Source organism: Maniola hyperantus, chromosome 18 (genome assembly GCF_902806685.2).
Source record: "Maniola hyperantus chromosome 18, iAphHyp1.2, whole genome shotgun sequence".
Classification (NCBI taxonomy): Eukaryota; Metazoa; Arthropoda; class Insecta; order Lepidoptera; family Nymphalidae; genus Maniola; species Maniola hyperantus.
The window spans coordinates 5732721-5753230 of NC_048553.1; the positions used below are offsets into that span (position 1 = coordinate 5732721).

The window sequence follows — 20510 nt, forward strand, 5'->3', positions numbered from 1 at the left end:
GGAGGACATTCTCATTTTTTAAATAAGTACTTGATCTCTTAATAAGAATAATTTGATCATTATTTTTGTAAACTTTTAAATTACAATCACAATAGGTATTATGAATAAAAAAATTATACTTATTGTAATTTGTAATTTCTCTTCAGACTTTTAGCGACCTGCGGGGTCCAGCAAATACCAGGATCACGCGAGATAAACATACCCAGTTCCGCAAATATTGCGTGAGATTGATTGCGGGAATCCTTCATCATCATCATGATCAACCCATCGCCGGCTCACTACAGAGCACGGGTCTCCTCTCAGAGTGAGAAGGGTTTCGGCCATAGTCTACCACGCTGGCCATGTGCGGATTGGTAAGCTTCACACACCTTTGAGAACATTATGTAGAACTTTCAGGCATGCAGATTTCCTCACGATGTTTTCCTTCATCGTTAAAGCCAGTGATATTTAATTATTTAAAACGCACATAACTTCATAAAGTTAGAGGTGCGTGTACGGGATCGAACTCCCGACATCCGAAAGAAGGCGGACATCCTAACCACTAGGCTATCACAGCAGGAATTCTTAATAGGCCTAATACCACAATATTATACAAAAGTATTCATACGGCCCAAGTCGTGGGTAAAAGAAATGTAATGCGAGGTGCAGGGTAAATGAAAACACGTTTGCGTAGTTTTGGCAACATCCTGCGCAGCGATCAACAGTGCAAGGGAAGTGGTCACCGCAACATCCGGGGGTGTCGTGTGGACACTCGTTATGCAGAAAGAATTTTCATTTTATACTTTACTAGGCTTTAAATGAAGGTAATTTGGGGGTAGACTATCTAATCTAATCTAAATTAGCCTGTAAGTATAATACACGACAGGTCTAGATGGCAATTGGATGGGAACGCCCCGCACACCCGCACAGCCCCCGCGCCATAATTCGGTGCGGGCGAGCACGGGCGCTGTGCGAATGTGCGGGGCGTCACCCCGCCTCATAACCCGATTGTCATCTCAACCCATCGCGTAGTATACAAAGCTGCCTCCCTCCGATTTTTCCACCACTCTCTGTTCTATGCCTCTTCACCTGACTGTAAATTTAATTCATCACGTCATCGTCACGTATTCCTCAGCCTGCAACGCTGGCGTTGATGTTTCTGGAGAGTCCATATCATAAATAATAACACTTCAAAATAATGTTAATTAGAACATTTCTTTACTCAAAAATAATTTAACATAGTCTCGTTCGTTCAATTTCGGCGCTTGCTAGAAAGCTTCGGCTTACGCCGAAGTTTCGGTCCATTCTGGTCGAAGCCATAAGCTTGGCGGAACGGAAGGAGGTTTTTTTAGAAGGTGGTCAAAGCCGAATCCGAAAATTCGGACACTAGTTGCACCTCCGTCCTCACGCCTCACTTCTTACCACCAAATAGATCGACAAATCACCCTCGTAGGCTCTAAGTCAGAAGTCTTCGTGACGCCTGATCTAAGTTTCAGTAACAGTTAAATTAATCTGCATGCCATCTATGAATAGAGTTCATTCAATGAAAAGATGACTGACTAACCATTAGTTCCCAATGCAAATTAACGTTTTGTGTGATACAAATGAACCCGTTTTACACATGAGTCAGGGTAAGGGAGCAGATATGAGATAGTGCAACATTATTACAGCTTTGTTCAGCCAGAATATTGATATATATCAGCTGACAGTAGGTATTTTAATGAAGTTTCATTAATAAGTAGGTATGTTGCGTGAAGATAACCCAGTTTTTGTGCTTTATATTTCTATAAACATTCCTGGAAATGGTATGGAACTTTTATATATTATTCATACTAATATCAATACTAATATTATAAATTATGCGAAAGTGTGTATGTCTCTCTATCTGACTGTCTGCTAGCTATTCACGGCCCAACAGTTTAACCGATTTTGATGAAATTTTGTACAGAATTAGCTTACATCCCGGGGAAGGACATAGGCTTTTTATCCCGGAAAATAAAAGAGTTCCCACAGAATTTTTAAAAACCTAAATCCACGCGGGCCGAAGTCGCGGGCATCATCTAGTTAGGTATAAATGCGAAAGTGTCCGCATGTCTGTTACTTTTTCACAGACCATTTGCTTAGTCGATTTTGATAAAATTTGGTACATAGATAGCTTGCATCCCGGAGACGGACGTTTTATCCGGAAAATCAAAGAGTTCCCACTGGATTTTTAAACCTTTAGTGCACAGGACGGCATAATTTTCGAGCTAACGGGTTGGGGCTTGCAATGTAGAGGCTGAATTCAACAACGATTCTACATTATTTCGCGCCGGATAGGTCGTAAAAAGTATCATTTCGGTCGTATAGAAGGTCAGTAAACTTTAGTATCTACTACAGTCGTGGCAGTGTGGCCCACCCTGGAAGGATAGGGGCCTATTGTTTCACGTCGCAGTTGTGACGTGGGAACAATATTATGCTTGCTGTATCTATTTACATATCCTCTTAGCGCCAGATTATGTTGTATGGGAATTTTTAAAATCAAAGACGGTGCCTACTCTACAATGTTAGCCTACAGTAGGGATAAGCACTAAGTCAAATAAGCGACTTTTTATCAAACGTCAAAACGCTTGCTTAGTAAGGGCGCTTGGATGAAATACACAGATGTTACGTCATAAACGTTTGACGTGATTTGACGTACTTTTTAGGGTTCCGTAGCTCAAAAGGAAAAACGGAACCCTTATAGGAGTACTTTGTTGTCTGTCTGTCGGTCTGTCAAGAAACCTACAGGGTACTTCCTAAATTTGGCAGGTAGGTAGGTCTTATTGGAGACATTCGGGGAAAAATCTGAAAACCGTGAATTTGTGGTTTCACACAAAAAAATTAAATTGTGGTCATGAACTAAAAATTAGTATTTTCATATTTCGAAGTAAGATAATTATATCAAGTGGGGTATCATATAAAAGGTCTTCACCTGCGCATTCGAAAACAGATTTTTATTTATTTTTATGTATCATAGTTTTTGAATTATCGTGCAAAATTATGAAAAAATAAGACTGTATAGCGGAACCCTTGAGGCGCGAGCCTGACTCGCACTTGGCTGGTTTTTTTAGTTAGTTGTGTTTTTCACCGAACTCTAACTTAGAAACCTCTACCTTAGTGGCTGGGACGGACAGACAGACAGACATGACGATTCTATAAGGGTTCCGTTTTTACGGCTACGGAATCCTAAAAAGGAGGGGAAAACTGATGCCAGAGTTATTATATCCTGGCAGTACGAATTAGGAACGAAGAAGTAAATAGCTTCATACGTGTCCTTGGAATTTAGACTACGTAGATGACTGTAGGCGCAGACCTTGAAGACGCCTTGCGCTGCGATAGCAGAAAGGCGAAGGAGGTACCAGAACAGAGCAGAAAACTTTTTCTTTGTTCTAGAACGGAGGAGTTTACAAGTAGATTTGCTGCTTACCTTACCTTGGCACAGTTGGAAAGGAAAAGGAAACCGAAGTTCAAGTGTACGAAACACGTAAAGTGGGCTACAGTGAAGTCAGGCTGGTGCATCGCGCGTAACGAGGATGCGCCGCATTATCCTATTCGGGCTTCACCTATTTGCTAATCATTCTAGCCCCCTTAATAGCAAATGTTCTGCGTAACCATAGTAGGGACTAGAGATAGACCATTTCACAGGTCACATGTGAAAAATCACAACGCCTTTTCATATAACGTTTGCCTCACTTATAAGTAGCCTGTGAAAAATCACGAAGCAAATCTCATAAAATACCTATAAAAGTTTAAATAGAACGTTAAATCCCAGTGTACATTTAAATTTCGCACGTGTATGGTCATCGACCCGAGTTAAGGCGCTAAAGAGTGTGCGAGCGAGAACACTCGCATCGCTGCGTGTTAGAAAGAATGTGCAAAATTTCACTATCCGTGAAAACCACCTGTTATACCAGTGCTATTGATTAGCTAACGATTGTAGTGCGAAAATTGAAAAATCATTTCCATGAAAAATCACTGTGAAAAAATTAATTTCACCAAATGAAAATGATTAAAAGTAGCAATAATGCTGATAAGTAGGTACTTAATAGCATTAAATTTTGTTGAAGAGATAGCTGTCTCTATCTCTACTATATGAATACTTATGTTTAGACACACAATTGTCCGTTTTTCCAGTGCGAGTAAAATTAATTATTATGTTTCAGTTCTCCTTCATCCTTCGTCATTCAGCTTCTCCATTTTTTAAGTAGGTATGTATCAGATGATGCCCGCAACTTAGTCCACGTGGATTTAGGTTTTTAAAAATCCTGTGAGAACTTTTTGATTTTCCGGAGCAAAAATTAGCAAATTTCGACAAAATCGGTCAAACGGATGGGCTGTGAAAAGCTAGCAGACAGACAGACAGACACATTTTCGCATTTATTTATATATAAAAGGAAAAGCTGACTGTCTGATTGATTAATTGACTGACTGAATGATCTATTAACTAACAGCTCAAACTACTCGGACTGCAAATATCTAAGGGGGCATTTAATAAATCTGTTGATAGGTAAAGATACAAAACTCCACTATTTTTAAAAATCTCCAAAGAAAAAAAAACACAACGTATGGCATATTTTCTTTAGAATTTTTTGATTCACGATTAAAAAATATTCGTTGGTGAAACCCTCAGACACCATATGTCTTACTTCCCCTGACGAAAATTAAAATAATATTAACTTGAAACAGTTGTACAGCTTCTTCCTCCATACTGTCGGCCGCAAGGCCGTACAAGTTAAAAAGAGTTGATTCAAATGTATGTTCTAAGAATAAATGCTATAATTTTAGGTAAGTACCTAGTAAAGTCTTCAGCGTGCAGTAAAATAATATAATGAAGAGCTAATACGTCTTAAAAACCTAATTCATTTTCCGAAATTGATTTTGCTTTCATATTCGTATTTCGAATATCGATTTACGGGTACGTGGACTGGATTTATAACTTGATTTATTTGTTTGATATAATAAATTATTTATCGTAAAATTTTAATTGTTCCCGAAAATCCTGATTAGTGATGAAATACATAACATAACAAGAAATTCTTCGCACTATCTTGCCTTATATCACCTGATATTAATTACATCATAGTTATTAAATTATTTTGCTAGACTTAGTTTATCTCACCTACCTAATTGATATCTAACTACTCGTCAGTACTAAGGATATCAAATGGAGAGGAGAAGTATCAGTATTCATAAAAGGGAGCTCAAACCGGACTCCTAAGACGGATATTTCCTCTCATCCAACGTTTACCGTTCTCCAGGGGTGATTTACAAGGTGTGATGCTATGATTGGACTTGTCATACTCAACCTTCGGGCATAAAGGAAATTGCGAATAAAGCTGTTGTCTGACTCCTGAATCATGACACGTGCTATATTTAACAACAAAAGGGATTCCAAACTATTTATGTACTTCTATTCTAGGAACGATATGAGATAGTGCTTGATTTCACTTTATTTTTTTAAATAAAAAAAATTTGCGTTCAATGGATAGAAGTTTTGACTTCTATCGGCAGTATCCATTGAATGCCATTTTTTTTGGATTTTCAAATCAATAGTAGCATCAAAAATTAAAATTTCACAATTTGTAAATTAAAACCATTAACATAAGTTTAATAGTTTATAAGAGTTCGATTCCTGCCGGTTCGCAGTTTTTGTATGTAATTGTATGTATTTAAAATTATGTAGAAATTTCCTTAAAGTGTAGGTAAAAAACTATAAAAATTATAAAAAATATAACATAAGTTTAGTTTATACATCTATCGGCAATCCGAGCACTATTAACATGTCGGTGACGCGACATTCAAGATTTGATCAGCCCAAAAATGTCCAATGCACCTAAAGATGTCTTCAATTCAATAAGAATTAAATTATATAAAAGATTTTCCAATGTTTTTCTTTTCATTGATACCCATAGAACTGTTTTCATACCTACTGCTAGACGGAGCTTCAACATCGGAATTTATCATGACGTGGTGTACCTACCAAATACATACCTAAAGCTAGAAGGTCTACAATTACTCGTACCTATATATCAATAAAGAATGAACATAGATGTTTTGAAAATAATCCAGAAATAAGCTTAAATATAAAATGGTTTAATGAAATTAGTTCTAAGTACTTACCAAGAGACGCTTCAGGGTCTGTGAGGTCGGACAGCGAGGGGACTTTCTGCATGGTGCGAGGCTCCTCAGCTTCTGGAGGCTCAGTCTTGATGCCATCTGCTGCACCACCGCCTTCATCGCACTGTTGTCAAATATAAAACAAAACATGTAAAATAATATAATAATATTCTTAAAAAGGTCTTATTACATGTGGTGGGCTCCACAGCGCATTTCAGCCGATTGCATTTTCACTGGAATGACGGACTTTGGCATTTCAAATTTGGTCTTTACTATCACTCTGTAATCCGGAGCACACATCGAGCTGTCCACGACAGTTAGGTAATATCTAACACTTGATACTAAGAATTCTTAACCTAAGAGCGATATCATAGCCTAGTGGTTAGGACGTCCGCTTTCTAATCGGAGGTCGGGGGTTAGATCCCGGGCACGCAACTCTAACTTTTCGGAGTTACATATGCGTTTTAATTTATGTAATTAAATATCACTTGCTTTAACGGTAAAGCAAAACATCATGAGGAAACCTGCATGCCTGAGAGTTCTCCATAATGTTCTCAAAGGTGTGTGAAGTCTACCAATCCGCACATGGCCAGCGTGGTAGACTATGGCCAAAGACCATTCTCACTCTGAAAGGAGACCCGTGCTCTGCAGTGAGCCGGCGATGGGTTGATCATGATGAAGAACGATGTAATGCAGGTAGGGTGTGGAATTTCTCTCTAGATAATATTATGCTCGCATGCAAACTACCTCTTGTCTGAGATGTTTTCCTTCACCGGAGAATGTGTGCCTTTTGGATAATTTGTACACGTCATATCAGTCTAATCAATAGAAGTTTTCATTACATATATCTTTTGACTAATATTGTTAACCGTACTCTCTATTTCTAAAACAACTTGATATAGAACGCTTAAAATAGTCAATGAGTCAACGGCTTAATTTAACCGATGCCAGCATAAACAATAGGTACCTCACATGACGTAGGAGTACCAACAGTCTACACCAGGACAGGAACCCATTTTTTTAAGCCTTCTCATCGGCATCAAAGTAAATATACTATTCACCGAGCAAAGCCTACTTCCGTCGACGATTGGGACATGCGTCGCGTTGGCAATACGACACGCAGAATATTCACAAACAATTGAAAATCTCGAGGACACTAGACTTGAATCTGCAGTATAGTCTACTTGCGTATAATATACTAGCTGATCTGCCCCGGCTTCGCTAAACTGGCATTTTTTTTAAATCGGTGAAGGGGTGGAATTTTTTAAAAATCCAAAAACACATGTTTGTTTATTTTTAACTGAAATTCTAAATACCAGTTTTCATGGTTACAATTAAAAAAATGACTGACTTTATACAAACTTTAACCCCTATTTAACGTACAAAGCACCTGAATTAAGCTAAGCTGATTGATACTTTCCATGATTTAACCCTCGTAGGGGTGGATTTTCCAAAAACATTTTCTTAGTTCTTCACACATCTCTGACAAAATTTCAAGTTTCTATTTTTTATTTAGGCTGTGCGTTTATAGATCAGTCAGTCAGTCAGAACTAGTGTTTCTAAGTATATACATATATGGAATAGATGTCAGTAGATTTCAAGGAATAATATCAATTCATGTTATTGTGCGCGACACGAATACCAAGAACTAAAATGCCGCTTTATCTTAAATTCAAGTGCTTACCGTTTTTTCCGTAAGTTTACTTATCAATGTAATTGATGTAGGAGAAATCTAAGTTACATAAAGATTTTTATTTATCAAAATTCTCAATTCACTCTTTTATTTTAAATTATAGACAAGCGCTTCGCTGCAAGTGATGATGTAGCATAAGATGGAGCGCGTTTGCCCAAAAAATGCCTTGACTTGAAGTTGATATTAAAAGTGGTCCTATTTTTAGATATACAAAAGATAAGAAAATATACAAAAACTTCGTTTAAAATTCGCCAGAATGCATTTAATTGCTGGTAATCAGGGCTCCAGAGTGTTGAACTTCGATGCGTGACGTGTCAAACAGAACCGCCTTCTGTACCCGTCTCTTGGTCCAATACAAACACAAAGTCAAACGAAATTTTGAAATGTTGGCCGAAGGCAGTCGCTATGAGATCGTTTTTCAGACACTTGGAAAAATACTACATACATACTACACTCCGCTGCATTTTCATTTTTCATTTATTTTCATTTATTATTCATGCATTCCAATATTGATATGTAAATGTCCAAAGAAAACGAGCTTCCTCCGCATGATGGTGCACCTGAGTTATCTGAGCCTTTGTCGGTTTAAAAATAAGTTCCAGGTGAAAGCCCGGCGCAAGTACCTAACAAAATTAATGCCAATGTGACAGTGACACCTGAACACGATTAACTTGACTTGCGCCCCTCCTTCTCAATTGACCCCTGATACAATACGAGGCTATACAAAAATCTATCCAATAAAATTACAATATTGAATAGGGGTCCCCCGAAATCAATCCTTGTGATTAACTTATCATACCCTCCTCCATCTATTTTAAACTTTGTAGATAACAAGTAAAGTATTTTGTTGACAAACGATTTGATAATTGAATTGAAAAATTATGAATTATGAATTATGAATTATGATAACGAGGTGTCGTCATTGCGAAGAAAATCGATTTCTATAGTATAACAGTTAAGAGAAGTAACCCTAGTACACTCCCCAGAGCTTTCCATACAAACGTAGTTTAGTTCTGAAATATTAATCAATCAAAAATCAAAATCAATGAAATTTTGTAAACACATTCTAGAAATAAATATCTGTGTGTGTCAACAACAATCATAGTCAAATTTCTGTTAAAATGTAATGTTCCACAGTTAACCAGATTTTTACATTTACCTACCATTTTTAAGCCCGTGTAATTTTAAAACTACATAATTTTTACAGAAATCTGGAAACTACAAACATAGATATTCGTTTCTAGAAAGGGTTTGCAAATTTTTATTAATTAAATTCAAATTAAAGCCAAACTACGTTTGTATAGAAAGCGCTGGGCATGGCGCTAGGTTCGCTTCTATTTGCTGGCTTATTAAGGCACTTTCGGCTTCGTTCGCATAAAATTCCAGGGGTTTAGTCTTTACTGAAGTGTGGAGTAACATGTACTCACATAACATAATAGATACCTAGATATGTTTTCGAACTGGTATTGCGTGATTCCCGTAAAAAAATATCAGACAAACTATTAAAATTTTATAGCAGTTAACTATGACCACAACCCGATGGTTATACGGTATGATGATAATGAACTATAGAACGCAGAGATGGATACAGAACCTAAGGCAAAAAGTGGTGTGGTGCAAAAAGGCACATAAAATAAGCAGAGTCGAAAATCCGTTGAACTCTGTATTTTTTGCACGTAATAGGTAATTTAAATAATCAAGGGAATAAAACTGGAACTAACCGCGGTACTCAGAGTCGCTAATGGTTAATTAAGATTGAGTTAAAACGAGACAGATTTATGTGGGAGATATAGATAGAGGGAGTTAGTGTTTTAGTGTCAGTTATTGTGAATGAATCACTATCAGCTCGCTAAAACGGACGAATTTAATCTAATCTAATCACGTAACGTAATCACGAACGATATTGGCTTTAAATTATGCTTAGTAACTTTTGTGTTTTCTTATCTATAGGAACGTGTAAATGGGTAAATTAATCTTATTTTTAATACGAAGTCCGTTTTTTTTAAAACTCATCTAGGCTTTTTTTTAATACCTAGAATCTAGATATTGATAGTTAAAATATAATTAAAAAGTTTTTCCTTGAGTTAAATGGCAAAATATTTTCCATGAGTTAAATACCTAATCTGCTTATGTTTTCATTGGAAATAAAAGCATTTTCACGATTACCTGTTTAAGTTTTTACTTCTTCTGTATTTGATTTTTGAGTTATAAAATGCAATATAATATTTTCGTCTTCATAGCTTGTAATTTGCAAAAATGGGCCCATTCGCAAAATTAATGTGTTACCTAGAGCTGATTCAGAGCAGTTCTACATAATGTATTAAACAGGTCAGTACGTTAATAGAAATACTCATCATCACCACAAGTATGGAATATGGATGACTTATATCTGTTGCAGTCAAAATTCGTATCCAGTCTAAAACTTTTTTTAACTGAGAAAAAGCAGTCAAAACTAGTTTTGATCAACGATATTGATTAAAAGTTATTTTGAATTTTTGACAAAACAAATTAGTTGGTATCTACTTATTACTATTTACCTACTACTTTTGATTGAGTAATATCAGTTTTAAAAGTGATTTTAAATTAGAGTCCCTCAGCTCCACGCAGTACCTATTTTCTGTGGTACCCCTAGATAAATGGTATATGCAAGAAGACATGCATACTTTACCTTGCCTCGTCGGCCCTATATTCACCTTTGCGAAGAGTTTTGGCTGGAAATTTTGTTAAATCTACTTTTAACCGAACTCTGTAGTCAAAAGTAATTTTGACTGCTTTTTTCAGTTAACAGTAGTTTCGACCGCATCCGAGTTTAGACTGTAACATATCTACCACTCCAGTTCATTGATGCGTACGCGATGATTAACCAGTAAACAGTGGGGATATTTTTACGCTCTGCAGCGAGGGGTCGAGCCCACCCCTGCTCTTGGCACGTGATTACCGATATAGGGGGCACGATCCCAATTTATACTTACCTATGTCGACGATTGATAAACCATTTGTTATTTTTTTTGTAGAATCTCGCACCTTTAACAGTTCTAATGGACTCCGTTGTTAAGTGACACATTCCCTTAGATTGTATTGTATTATGGTAAACCTACCTACTAGATGATGCCCGTATTCGTATGCATGGAGTCAGGTTTTTTTAAATCACGTGGGAACTCTTTGAATTTTTGGGATAAAATGTAGCCTATTAATTGCCTAGTCGGTCTCCGAAAAGCACGCTATCTCTGTACCAAATTTTATCATAATCGGTCAATCGGATGGCCCGAGAAAGGGACAGACAAGCTCACTTTTGTATTTATTCTAGTAGGTATGGAATTTGTCGTGTTACCTGATGTCTACAACTTTATCTATATTCTAGCTGGTTTAATGGCGTTAAAGTGTGTTTGGTTCTAATGGGTCTGAAGGGCAAGGTCAGTCTGAGGCGTAAAATGTGATTTTAATGATACCTATGCCTTATCATCATTAAAGCCTTACTCAACAAAAAAGGATTGAACTATTTCTTTGATTTTTAAAACCATAATAAATCAAAATTAATATTTAAATCTTGTCCTTAGATTATTCTTAGATTAAAATGACCTATGTACTTATACCTTATTTAAGTAAATAAGAAATAATTATCTAAGTTTTTGCCATATATTTATATTTATATTTTTGGAACCCTCGCAGCTTTATTTTTAAGTTTACGAAATTAAAATTATTACAACAATCATCTATAACTCCACTTTAAAAGAGTACCTACAATTATTTGTAGGTAGCTACTTTTAATAAATTATTTCAATCTTTGAATCTATTGTTTCATGGCCCGTGTTTTAAGAAATTTCGATTCTTAAGTATAATAACTTCGAGTCACACATTTGATTCTCGCTGAATCACATGGCTATTGTAGCTAATGGAACGGCTAAATTAGGCGAGCTAACGAACGATAAAACTAATCTAGCTACAACATACATTACGTTGAATAATAGGCATGTTTTGTAAATACTAGGAACTCTGTAACTCGAAAGGCTACATTTTCTGCAATTAGACATTTTTGAACCATATTTCGTGAACCATTAAAGTTCTCTGATTTCCATGAATACGAGTACGTAGGTTCCTAGATTAGCTCATTTCACAAGCACAAATTACCATATTCTACTTTAAAAAGAACGTTGGTCCAAAATCATAATCTTGAAAAAAATATCTCTATTTTCTTCCTGATGCTGTATGTATTTGATTGTTCATACTAATACAACTTATTATGTTGATTCTGTAATAGGTACATTATATGACATCTATAGCTACACACCTGTATAACGTCCGCGTCGCTTGAATACTAACACCAAGTTATTTTTTCGGTTTTAACATTTCGAAGTCATTCGCTAGAGAATCGAGAGACGTGTCGTTTCGTTTCCATATAGTCAGAAACAAAAAAACGTCCAACAGCAACCCTTAAAGAATTAATTTAAAAACCAGTTAAGTGTGAGTCGGACTCGCACACGAAGGGTTCCGTACCATCGTACAAGATATAACACTTTAATGTTTTTAACTTTCATGGCGGCTATTATGATATTTGTATTATTTGTTTCTAAAGCAGCAATTAAAACACACATTCTGTGAAAATTTCAAGTCTACCTATTACGGTTCACGAGATACAACCCGCTGACAGACAGACGGACGGACGGACAACGGTGGCTAGGGTTCTATTCCATACATAACGACCCGAATCTCTGGAAACACCAAGTTTTTCCGCTTACCTGTAAAATTGCTGATTTTGACTCGTTGCTTAGTTAGAATAACTGGCTGGCCATGCCGAAATTTCTTAATCTTAATGGAATTCTAACTTTCATTCTAAATGACCCATCATGTATGTACTACATAGAACTTGCTGTGCGCAAACTACAAAATAATAGGTTTATATAATATTGCTTCAGTGCTGAACCACTTTTGCGCAAAATTCTACGTTAAAAAAAATCGCGTTAAAATGAACACCTCCTCCTATTTTGGAAGTCGGGTTAAAGACAAGAACCAAAAATAATTTATACATACAAGTGGACTAAATCCTAATTTATTAAGATCGTAGTATTACACTAAGCTCATAGATTATGTACGCGCGTTTAAAAAGTAGTGACATGTGATATAGTGTGACAAGTTCGAGAGAACTCACACTTCACTGCCGAACGATGTTGCGCGCGACAAATAGTCAATTAACCTCACTATATATTATCTACTTCCTTTCGAGGATTCGAAATGTGACAATGAAACTAATTTATTGCAGTGAGAGGATATAGGGGACAGTAGGTATTGTAAAAATAACAAGCTACCTAGAGAGTAGAGACATACTCTAGGCATAACATGATCGACCCATCGCCGGCCTTCTGCGCACGGGTCTTCTCTTGGAATGAAGGGCTGAGGCCATAGTTCGCCACGCTGGTCTATAGCGGGTTGGCAGAATTCACACATCTTTGGGAACATTACGGAGAATACCCAGGCATGCCGGTTTCTACGCAATGTTTTTTTTCTCCGTTAAAACTATTCCTTCAAATGCATATAACTCCGAAAAGTAAGAGATGCGTGCCTGGGGTCAAACCCCCGACCTCGAATAGAAGGTGGATATCTTAACCAGTAGGCCATCACGCCTCATTATTATCATCGTTCCGTGTCATAACTTAAGCAGGACTCGTCTTGGACTGACCAGTGACCACTCGTATTTATTTGACATTATCAGTGAGATCCTCGTAGGTACATTCTGCCAATGCTTGGTAAAACCTTGCCTTTCATTATCCATCCGGGTATTTGCAAGAACGAAATGCGTGGTAATGGATAAGTGTGAAAACCACCAATAGGATCGTTCACTTTCAAAAGTTCATTGAACTCTTTTTCACCAGAGCGAAGGTGAACTAAAAAGGCAAAGGCTCTATGGTATTAAGTATATCTTGACTGATAGACTGATCTATCAACGCGCAGGTAGGTTTGTTATAGGTAGGCATCCCGCACCATATGATCTTTAGAAATTCCACCTCTATGGGGTTTAAATACGGGATGAAAGATTGTGTGAAAACCCATCATTTAGTTATATCCATTAAAAATAAGCTGTGATAGCCTAGTGGTTAGGACGTCCGCCTTCTAATCGGAGGTCGGGGGTTCGATCCCGGGCACGCACCTCTAACTTTTCGGAGTTATGTGCGTTTTAATTAATTAAATATCACTTGCTTTAACGGTGAAGGAAAACATCGTGAGGAAACCTGCATGCCTGAGAGTTCTCCATAATGTTCTCAAAGGTGTCTGAAGTCTACCAATCCGCACATGGCCAGCGTGGTAGACTATGGCCAAAACCCTTCTCACTCTGAGAGGAGACCCGCGCTCTGTAGTAAGCCGGTGATGGGTTGATCATGATGATGATGATGATTAAAAATCGTATTTGGGCTTTCGGTTAAAAGTTAAAAAATACGTGATTCAGGATTTTTGGGAATTCCACTCCCTCACCGATTCCACTTGAGCGAAGCCGGGGCGAGTTAGCTAGTTAGTAAATATAGACGGTAATTTATTAATCTCGGTAATAATATGAAGAAAAATCACAACGAATTTGTCATATCCTGCAAAGCGGACGTAACTATCCCTTTAATTAGTTACCGGATATCGTAGAGCAGCCCTTAATGAGAAACGCTTGGTTGAACCTACTAACTCTTACCTTTAACTTGATGTACAATTACTAAATATTACTTTTTTTTTAAGAAAATATTAGAATAAAACTTAAAGCTAGTCTTATCTAACTACTATACAAATTATGCTCGCGTGGAATGGTGCCAAGACTACTGGCTGCATTTCTGCACTGGACAGCCAGGCTGATCCGCTGCGCAAAAAATAAGCCAGCCCTTCTGTCACCAGATGAGGCTATATTACCTATTTGCAAAACCTTCGTCAGGTATCGCTCCAACGGAATCGTGTTTCTACTGAGTGACCCAGGCATGCCCTTCTCACAACTCACAACACGCTTAAAGTATCTGTCCAGCGGAGTCTTGCTGATTTAGTTTCTCCAATTCTTATATTCTACAGTCTTGGTAGAACAGACTAGTTGTGGTCATCATTTCAGCTATGGTTTGCTTGAAATCCCCCTACACGAGTGTGCAAGACAGGCAACCGTCAGACTGGAGTAGAGATACATACTGTCTTCAATTATATTGGGTTCAATATCTTCCAGCACACATAAATCATGTCAAGTTATTCTTTATGGTGACAACTGGGAGCTCGAGAAGGTGTCAACGTCACGACATGACAGTCGGCGCTTTTTATTTTAACTGTGGTTATTAATGACACCCGCTTAATGATTTAATGATAAGTAGTTTAATAAATCAAAATAAATCTGTCGATCACCACAGCAGCGCAGTTCCATTGCATCGGTTGAGAGTATGGATAATATATTATGCACGTAGATAGTAAATCATAATTCAATAATTCATTTCACTTTATTGCGAACTTGGGTTAATGAACACTAGATCTTAATTTAATTGTTATTGTTGTGCCAAATTCTACCCTACGGTATGCAATGAGAATAAATAATCCAAATATGCATAATTTCGTTAAATATTCTTACTAGTCATTTACTATACCTTGACGGAATAATATACATACAATATACATACTACAAAAGTTTGTACCTAATCTATTTTTCCTTAGCTGAAACAAAAGGTAACAAAACGTATCGAAGAACATTTTACACTTCTTGTAGAAATGCGAAAGTTTACTAATGTAGAGGCGAAGCGCGCCTGCCCAGAAGAAATTCCCTCTTCTATTTTTTCTACGCGCTTTAAGTAGTCGTTTCAGATTTTTCACTATTGTAGATATCATGGTTTTATCGTTAACTCGCGTGAAAAGTGATGCACTATGACGCGTATCTTTTCGTTCTTAGATACTAGGTACCTACTTATATCTTTAATCTGTGCTTTTCATGTCTCTGCGAGAAGCGGTTTATTTACATTTTAAGTCAGCTAAAGAAATATAGATTGTAGAATTACTGGATACAAAATCAAGCACGTCTTTTAACTCATTCGTAAAAAGTCCTAACACTTTTCCGTCGCAGCAAGCTAATGTCGAAACTCATTAGTGCAGCTTAGCGTCAGTGTCACGGGCAAGTTTAAAAATAAAAGTAAAAAGCGGCAACTTTGAAATAGAAACTTGTTTGTTTTTCCTTTTTCTATGCCGATGATTGATCGGTGCCGCGTTTGTATGAACAAGTTTAATTATTTGTTTATCAAATAAAACTATTTGGTTAAATATTAATGATGAAGGTAAGGATTAAAATCGGGGACTAAACAAATTACATTTAATTGTTTAAAACGCACATAAACTCGGAAAAGTTAGAGGTGCCGGCCCGGGATCGAATCACGGGCCTCCCGATTCCGTCTTAAACACTAAGCTATCACCCAATATTAAAAGATGTCAATATTCAGATCATAAGGCCACATAAAGGAGCTTTGTATTCTGGCGTGGTGCGGTGGTTGGGGCAGGTTGAGTGAAACACCGCCGCCGCGCCGGATGCGCAGGCGACCAGCGGAGCGTGATCAACTGTCGTTCTTTTTGACACCGTACGCACAAGGTACGCAGCGTAGGGCGAAACGTAGCCTTGATGACAATGTTACTTTATTTAAGACTAGCTTATGCCCGCGACTTTATCCACGTGGACTAAACAATTTTCAAACCCCTATTTTAGCCCTTTAGCATATGTCTGCGTCATAATAGCTATCTGCATGCCGAATTTCAGCCCGATCCGCCCAGTAGTTTGAGCTGTGCGTTGATAGATTAGTCAGTTTTCCTTTTATATTTATATAGATTAGCGACCCTCCCTGGCTTCGCACGGGTAGCTTGAGAGGAACAATTCGACTACATTATTTTCGTGTAACGTTAACTATTTACAGAATGCACGCCACGGAAGCTCTCAGATGGATATTTTCCGAATTGATTCACAATCATCATAACGGTTTCGCAACATGTTCATAAATTACCGATCTATAACCAAACTCACCTATAACCGAAACCTATATCCGATAACCGATAACCTTCTCAGATAATCCCTCTTTCATTTATCAAGAGCAGATTTTGCCCTTGATAAACGATAGGTTGTTTTTAACCCACTAAGAAAGATTTTTCTAAAAATAAATTTTAAAAGTTTGTCTGTTTTTTGTTTAGGTCCGGATCTCGCAAAATCTTTATGAGATGAAACAGAAAAATAAATCCTTTAAAACGAAGAACTAACTCCATATAAAGCTTTAATTATTTTTGATTACTTTTAAATTTTATATTATTTTATAGTAGATTAGTAAATAACTCCTAACTAACTTGAAAGTTTGTTTCCTAATTTAACCTCAGTATCGAACTCAAGAGTTCTTATATTATTAGCAAATCTGCACCGCAAGTTCAATAAACTCTGTGGATGTATGAATTACTCGCCAGAAAATTATTACAAAAAAGAAGAATACATTTTTATATGGACATGAATTACTAGAAACGTTCCAGAGATACATTAGCTGACTCTATGATTGGTATAAAATGGCGGGTAAGAGCCGTAAGATGGAGTTACTTCACCGGTTCTTCTGCATCGGCTTTATTATTAACTTGCCAGTAAAACTAAACAAGTACAGCGCTCGTTTAACCACTACCGATAATTATGGCGATACCAGGGAGCAAGTAAGTACGCATTGGAAATACATGTAGGACGTAGGTACATCAGTAGGGTCCAGTTGCATGACAGCCGGTTAAAATTGTGGTTACGGGAAAAAAATTCCACCAATAAAAACCAAAGTAGGTTGCATAAATATGTAGTATATAGTACATATGTACATATAATACAGTAAGTATATTATACTTACGAGTACCTCCATAAAAATATTTGTACCTAATAATTCGAGCTTTTTGTTTACACCAAAACAAACGTAGCTATTCTAATAAAGAAAAGTGCTTATTTTCTTTATTTGCATGGCTATAAGGCAATAACTTAGGTATATCCTAATGTATAATGTGTTACCGTTCTATATAGGTAAATCTTAAATTTTTATAGCATACAAAATTTAAATTTCGCCTTTATATTAAAATCTAGATAATAAAGTATGTTTTTTTGAGATGAGATAACATAATTTTATTACCAATATCCTTTTAATATGTAAATACAACCAGTTTGGCGTATCATCTTTTAGAATTAATAATAATCATTTCCTGTTATTATAGCTGCCTATGAAACACGATTAAATTGATAGCCGGAAGGTGAAACCTAGTAAACACTAAACAGGAAAAACAAAAATGAATAGCCTACTTTTCACTTAACTTTCCTATAATTTATTCTAGAATAGATGATGCCCGCGGCTTCGTCCGCGTGGATTTAGGTTTATAAAGATCCCGTGGGAACTTTTAATTTTCCAGGACAGCCTATCCGTAGTAGCCCGTCCCCGGGATGCAAGGTATCTCTGTACTCTGTTTTAGCATAAACATTTAAAAGTATGATTCTTTAAAATCCCGTGGGATTGCCAAGATTTAGGAATGCTAATGTTGAGGAGTTGGGTCCTCAAGTTCAACGATAAAGTCTTTAGGTACTTGATAGTACCTCCAATATCAATTTATAAGCGACAGTTTCTAAATCCCATGTGTTTCGGTAGTCAGATCCCCTGCAGCACAATGTCGCAGTTTCTCTTTCGATAGAAAAAATACACAATTCGGTTCAGAGAACTTGAAGATTTCGATGTATTATAGGTAGAAAACACAACTCCTTTTTCTAAAGTCTGTTAAAAAGTAGCCTATGTTACTCCTTGGTTAACCTTCTACTTGTCTGTAAAAGTCCCGTCAAAATAGGTTCAGCCGTTCCAAAGTTAAGTGTTCAAACAGACAGATAAAAAAATTTAAAACGTGATTCAGTTATGATACAGTTCAAATAGCCATATATTATGAGTTTAATTTGATGTAGGTGTTGCGATATTACAGACAGACAATTAAATTTTATTTATTAGTATAGATAGATAGATTGATGATGCCCGCGGCTTCCTCCGCTTGGATTTAGGTACGCCGTCGTAAGGTATTTTAAAAATCCCGTGGAAACTCTGGATAAAATGAATCCTATGTCATCAATCAAATAAACCCGGTCTGGTAACTGGGCAATTATAATTTTCGGGGAACTGTGCTAATTTATGGCACTGACCAGTTCAAGTCGTAAGCTGAAGGAGACATGTTTGCGCGGGGCCGGCGGTATAGAGGCGGGCGCCTCGTAGAAGGCGGCTTCTTCTAGTCCATAGTCGGACTCGCTCTCCGTCCACTCCAGCTTCATACTGCTGGGACTGTAACAAAAATAAATCTGATTATATAAAAGGTAAAGCTGACTGACTGACTGACTGATCTATCAACGCACAGCTTTAAGCTGGACGGATGAGGCTGAGGCATGCAGGTAGCTATTATGACTTGTAGACATCCGCTAAGAAAGGATTTTTAGGGTTCCGTACCTCAAAAGGAAAAACGGAACCCTTATAGGATCACTTTGTAGTCTGTCTGTCTGTCTGTCTGTCCGTCTGTCTGTCAAGAAACCTACAGGGTACTTCCCGTTGACCTAGAATCATGAAATTTGGCAGGTAGGTAGATCTTATAGTTGACATTTGGGGAAAAATCTGAAAACCGTGAATTTAGGGTTAGATCACACAAAAAAAATTAAATTGTGGTCATGAACTAATAATTAGTATTCTCAACTTTCGAAGTGAGTGACTATATCAAGTGGGGTATCATATGAAAGGTCTTCACATGTACATTCTAAAACAGATTTTTATTTATTTTTATGCATCATAGTTTTTGAATTATCGTGCAAAATGTCGAAAAAATACGACTGTAGTACGGAACCCTCATTGCGCGAGCCTGACTCGCACCTGGCCGGTTTTTTAGGATTAGGAAGAAAATTCTACCCTAGGTAAAATAGGGGTTTAAAATTTGTGTTATTCACGCGGACGAAGTTGCGAGCATAAGCTATTATTATATAATCATTAATTAATACAATGAATATATTGAAAAATACCGTTTATTGATGTCGCGATTAATCCTTTGATTAAAACTATTTCAATACAAAAAACATTTATTTTAGAAACTAAGAAAATCAATTTTTTTTCAAACCCCTCGCGCACCGAGGGTTCCGTACTACAGTCGTATTTTTTCGACATTTTGCACGATAAATCAAAAACTATTATACCTACATAAAAATATGTAAAAATCTGTTTAGAATATACAGGTAAAGCCCTTTCATAATATGTAATATGATATCCCACTTAGTGTTGTTATTTTACGATGAAAATTGAAAATACTAATTATTTGTTCATGAACATGGGTTTCGGATTTATTCTTTTACTTGTGCTATAAGACCCACCTGCCTACCGAGTTTCATGTGTCTAGGTCAACGGGAAGTACCCTATAGGTTTTCTTGACATGCACGACGGGCAGACGGACAGGCAGGCAGACAGACAACAAAGTGATCTTATAAGGGTTCCTTTTTCCTTTTGAGGTACGGAACCCTAAAAAGGATTATGATGTACATATTTACCGAAACAATTTGGGTCAATATCGAAACGTAATAACGTAAGAGGAATACTTAATTCTATAATCGTTTCAGATAATATTATAATGTAACCGATATCATATTATTATCGGTATTAAAAAGTCGGCGCGAAAGGCGTGCGACTTTTTTCGCTCATAGTATTTAATT

At 36.9% G+C, this 20510-nt stretch overlaps 2 protein-coding genes across 3 annotated transcripts in view; both read right to left on the minus strand.

Annotated features, from left to right (window-relative positions):
* Positions 1 to 12964, minus strand: part of LOC117990829 (AT-rich interactive domain-containing protein 4A-like) — a 212121-nt gene extending 199157 nt beyond the window's left edge. The window contains exon 1 of the mRNA XM_069504451.1: positions 12953 to 12964. The gene's annotated coding sequence lies outside the window, so the exon portion shown is untranslated. The remainder of the gene's footprint in view (positions 1 to 12952) is intronic.
* pnt (ETS transcription factor pointed) overlaps positions 1 to 20510 on the minus strand; it is a 206153-nt gene that overhangs the window by 162528 nt on the left and 23115 nt on the right. For both annotated transcript variants that reach the window (XM_034978416.2, XM_034978415.2), the window contains exons 2-3: positions 18972 to 19107; positions 6121 to 6241 (exon numbers count right to left, since the gene is read on the minus strand). In XM_034978416.2, the coding sequence (XP_034834307.1) occupies positions 6121 to 6241; positions 18972 to 19097 (247 nt within the window). In that variant the 5' untranslated portion in view covers positions 19098 to 19107. The remainder of the gene's footprint in view (positions 1 to 6120; positions 6242 to 18971; positions 19108 to 20510) is intronic.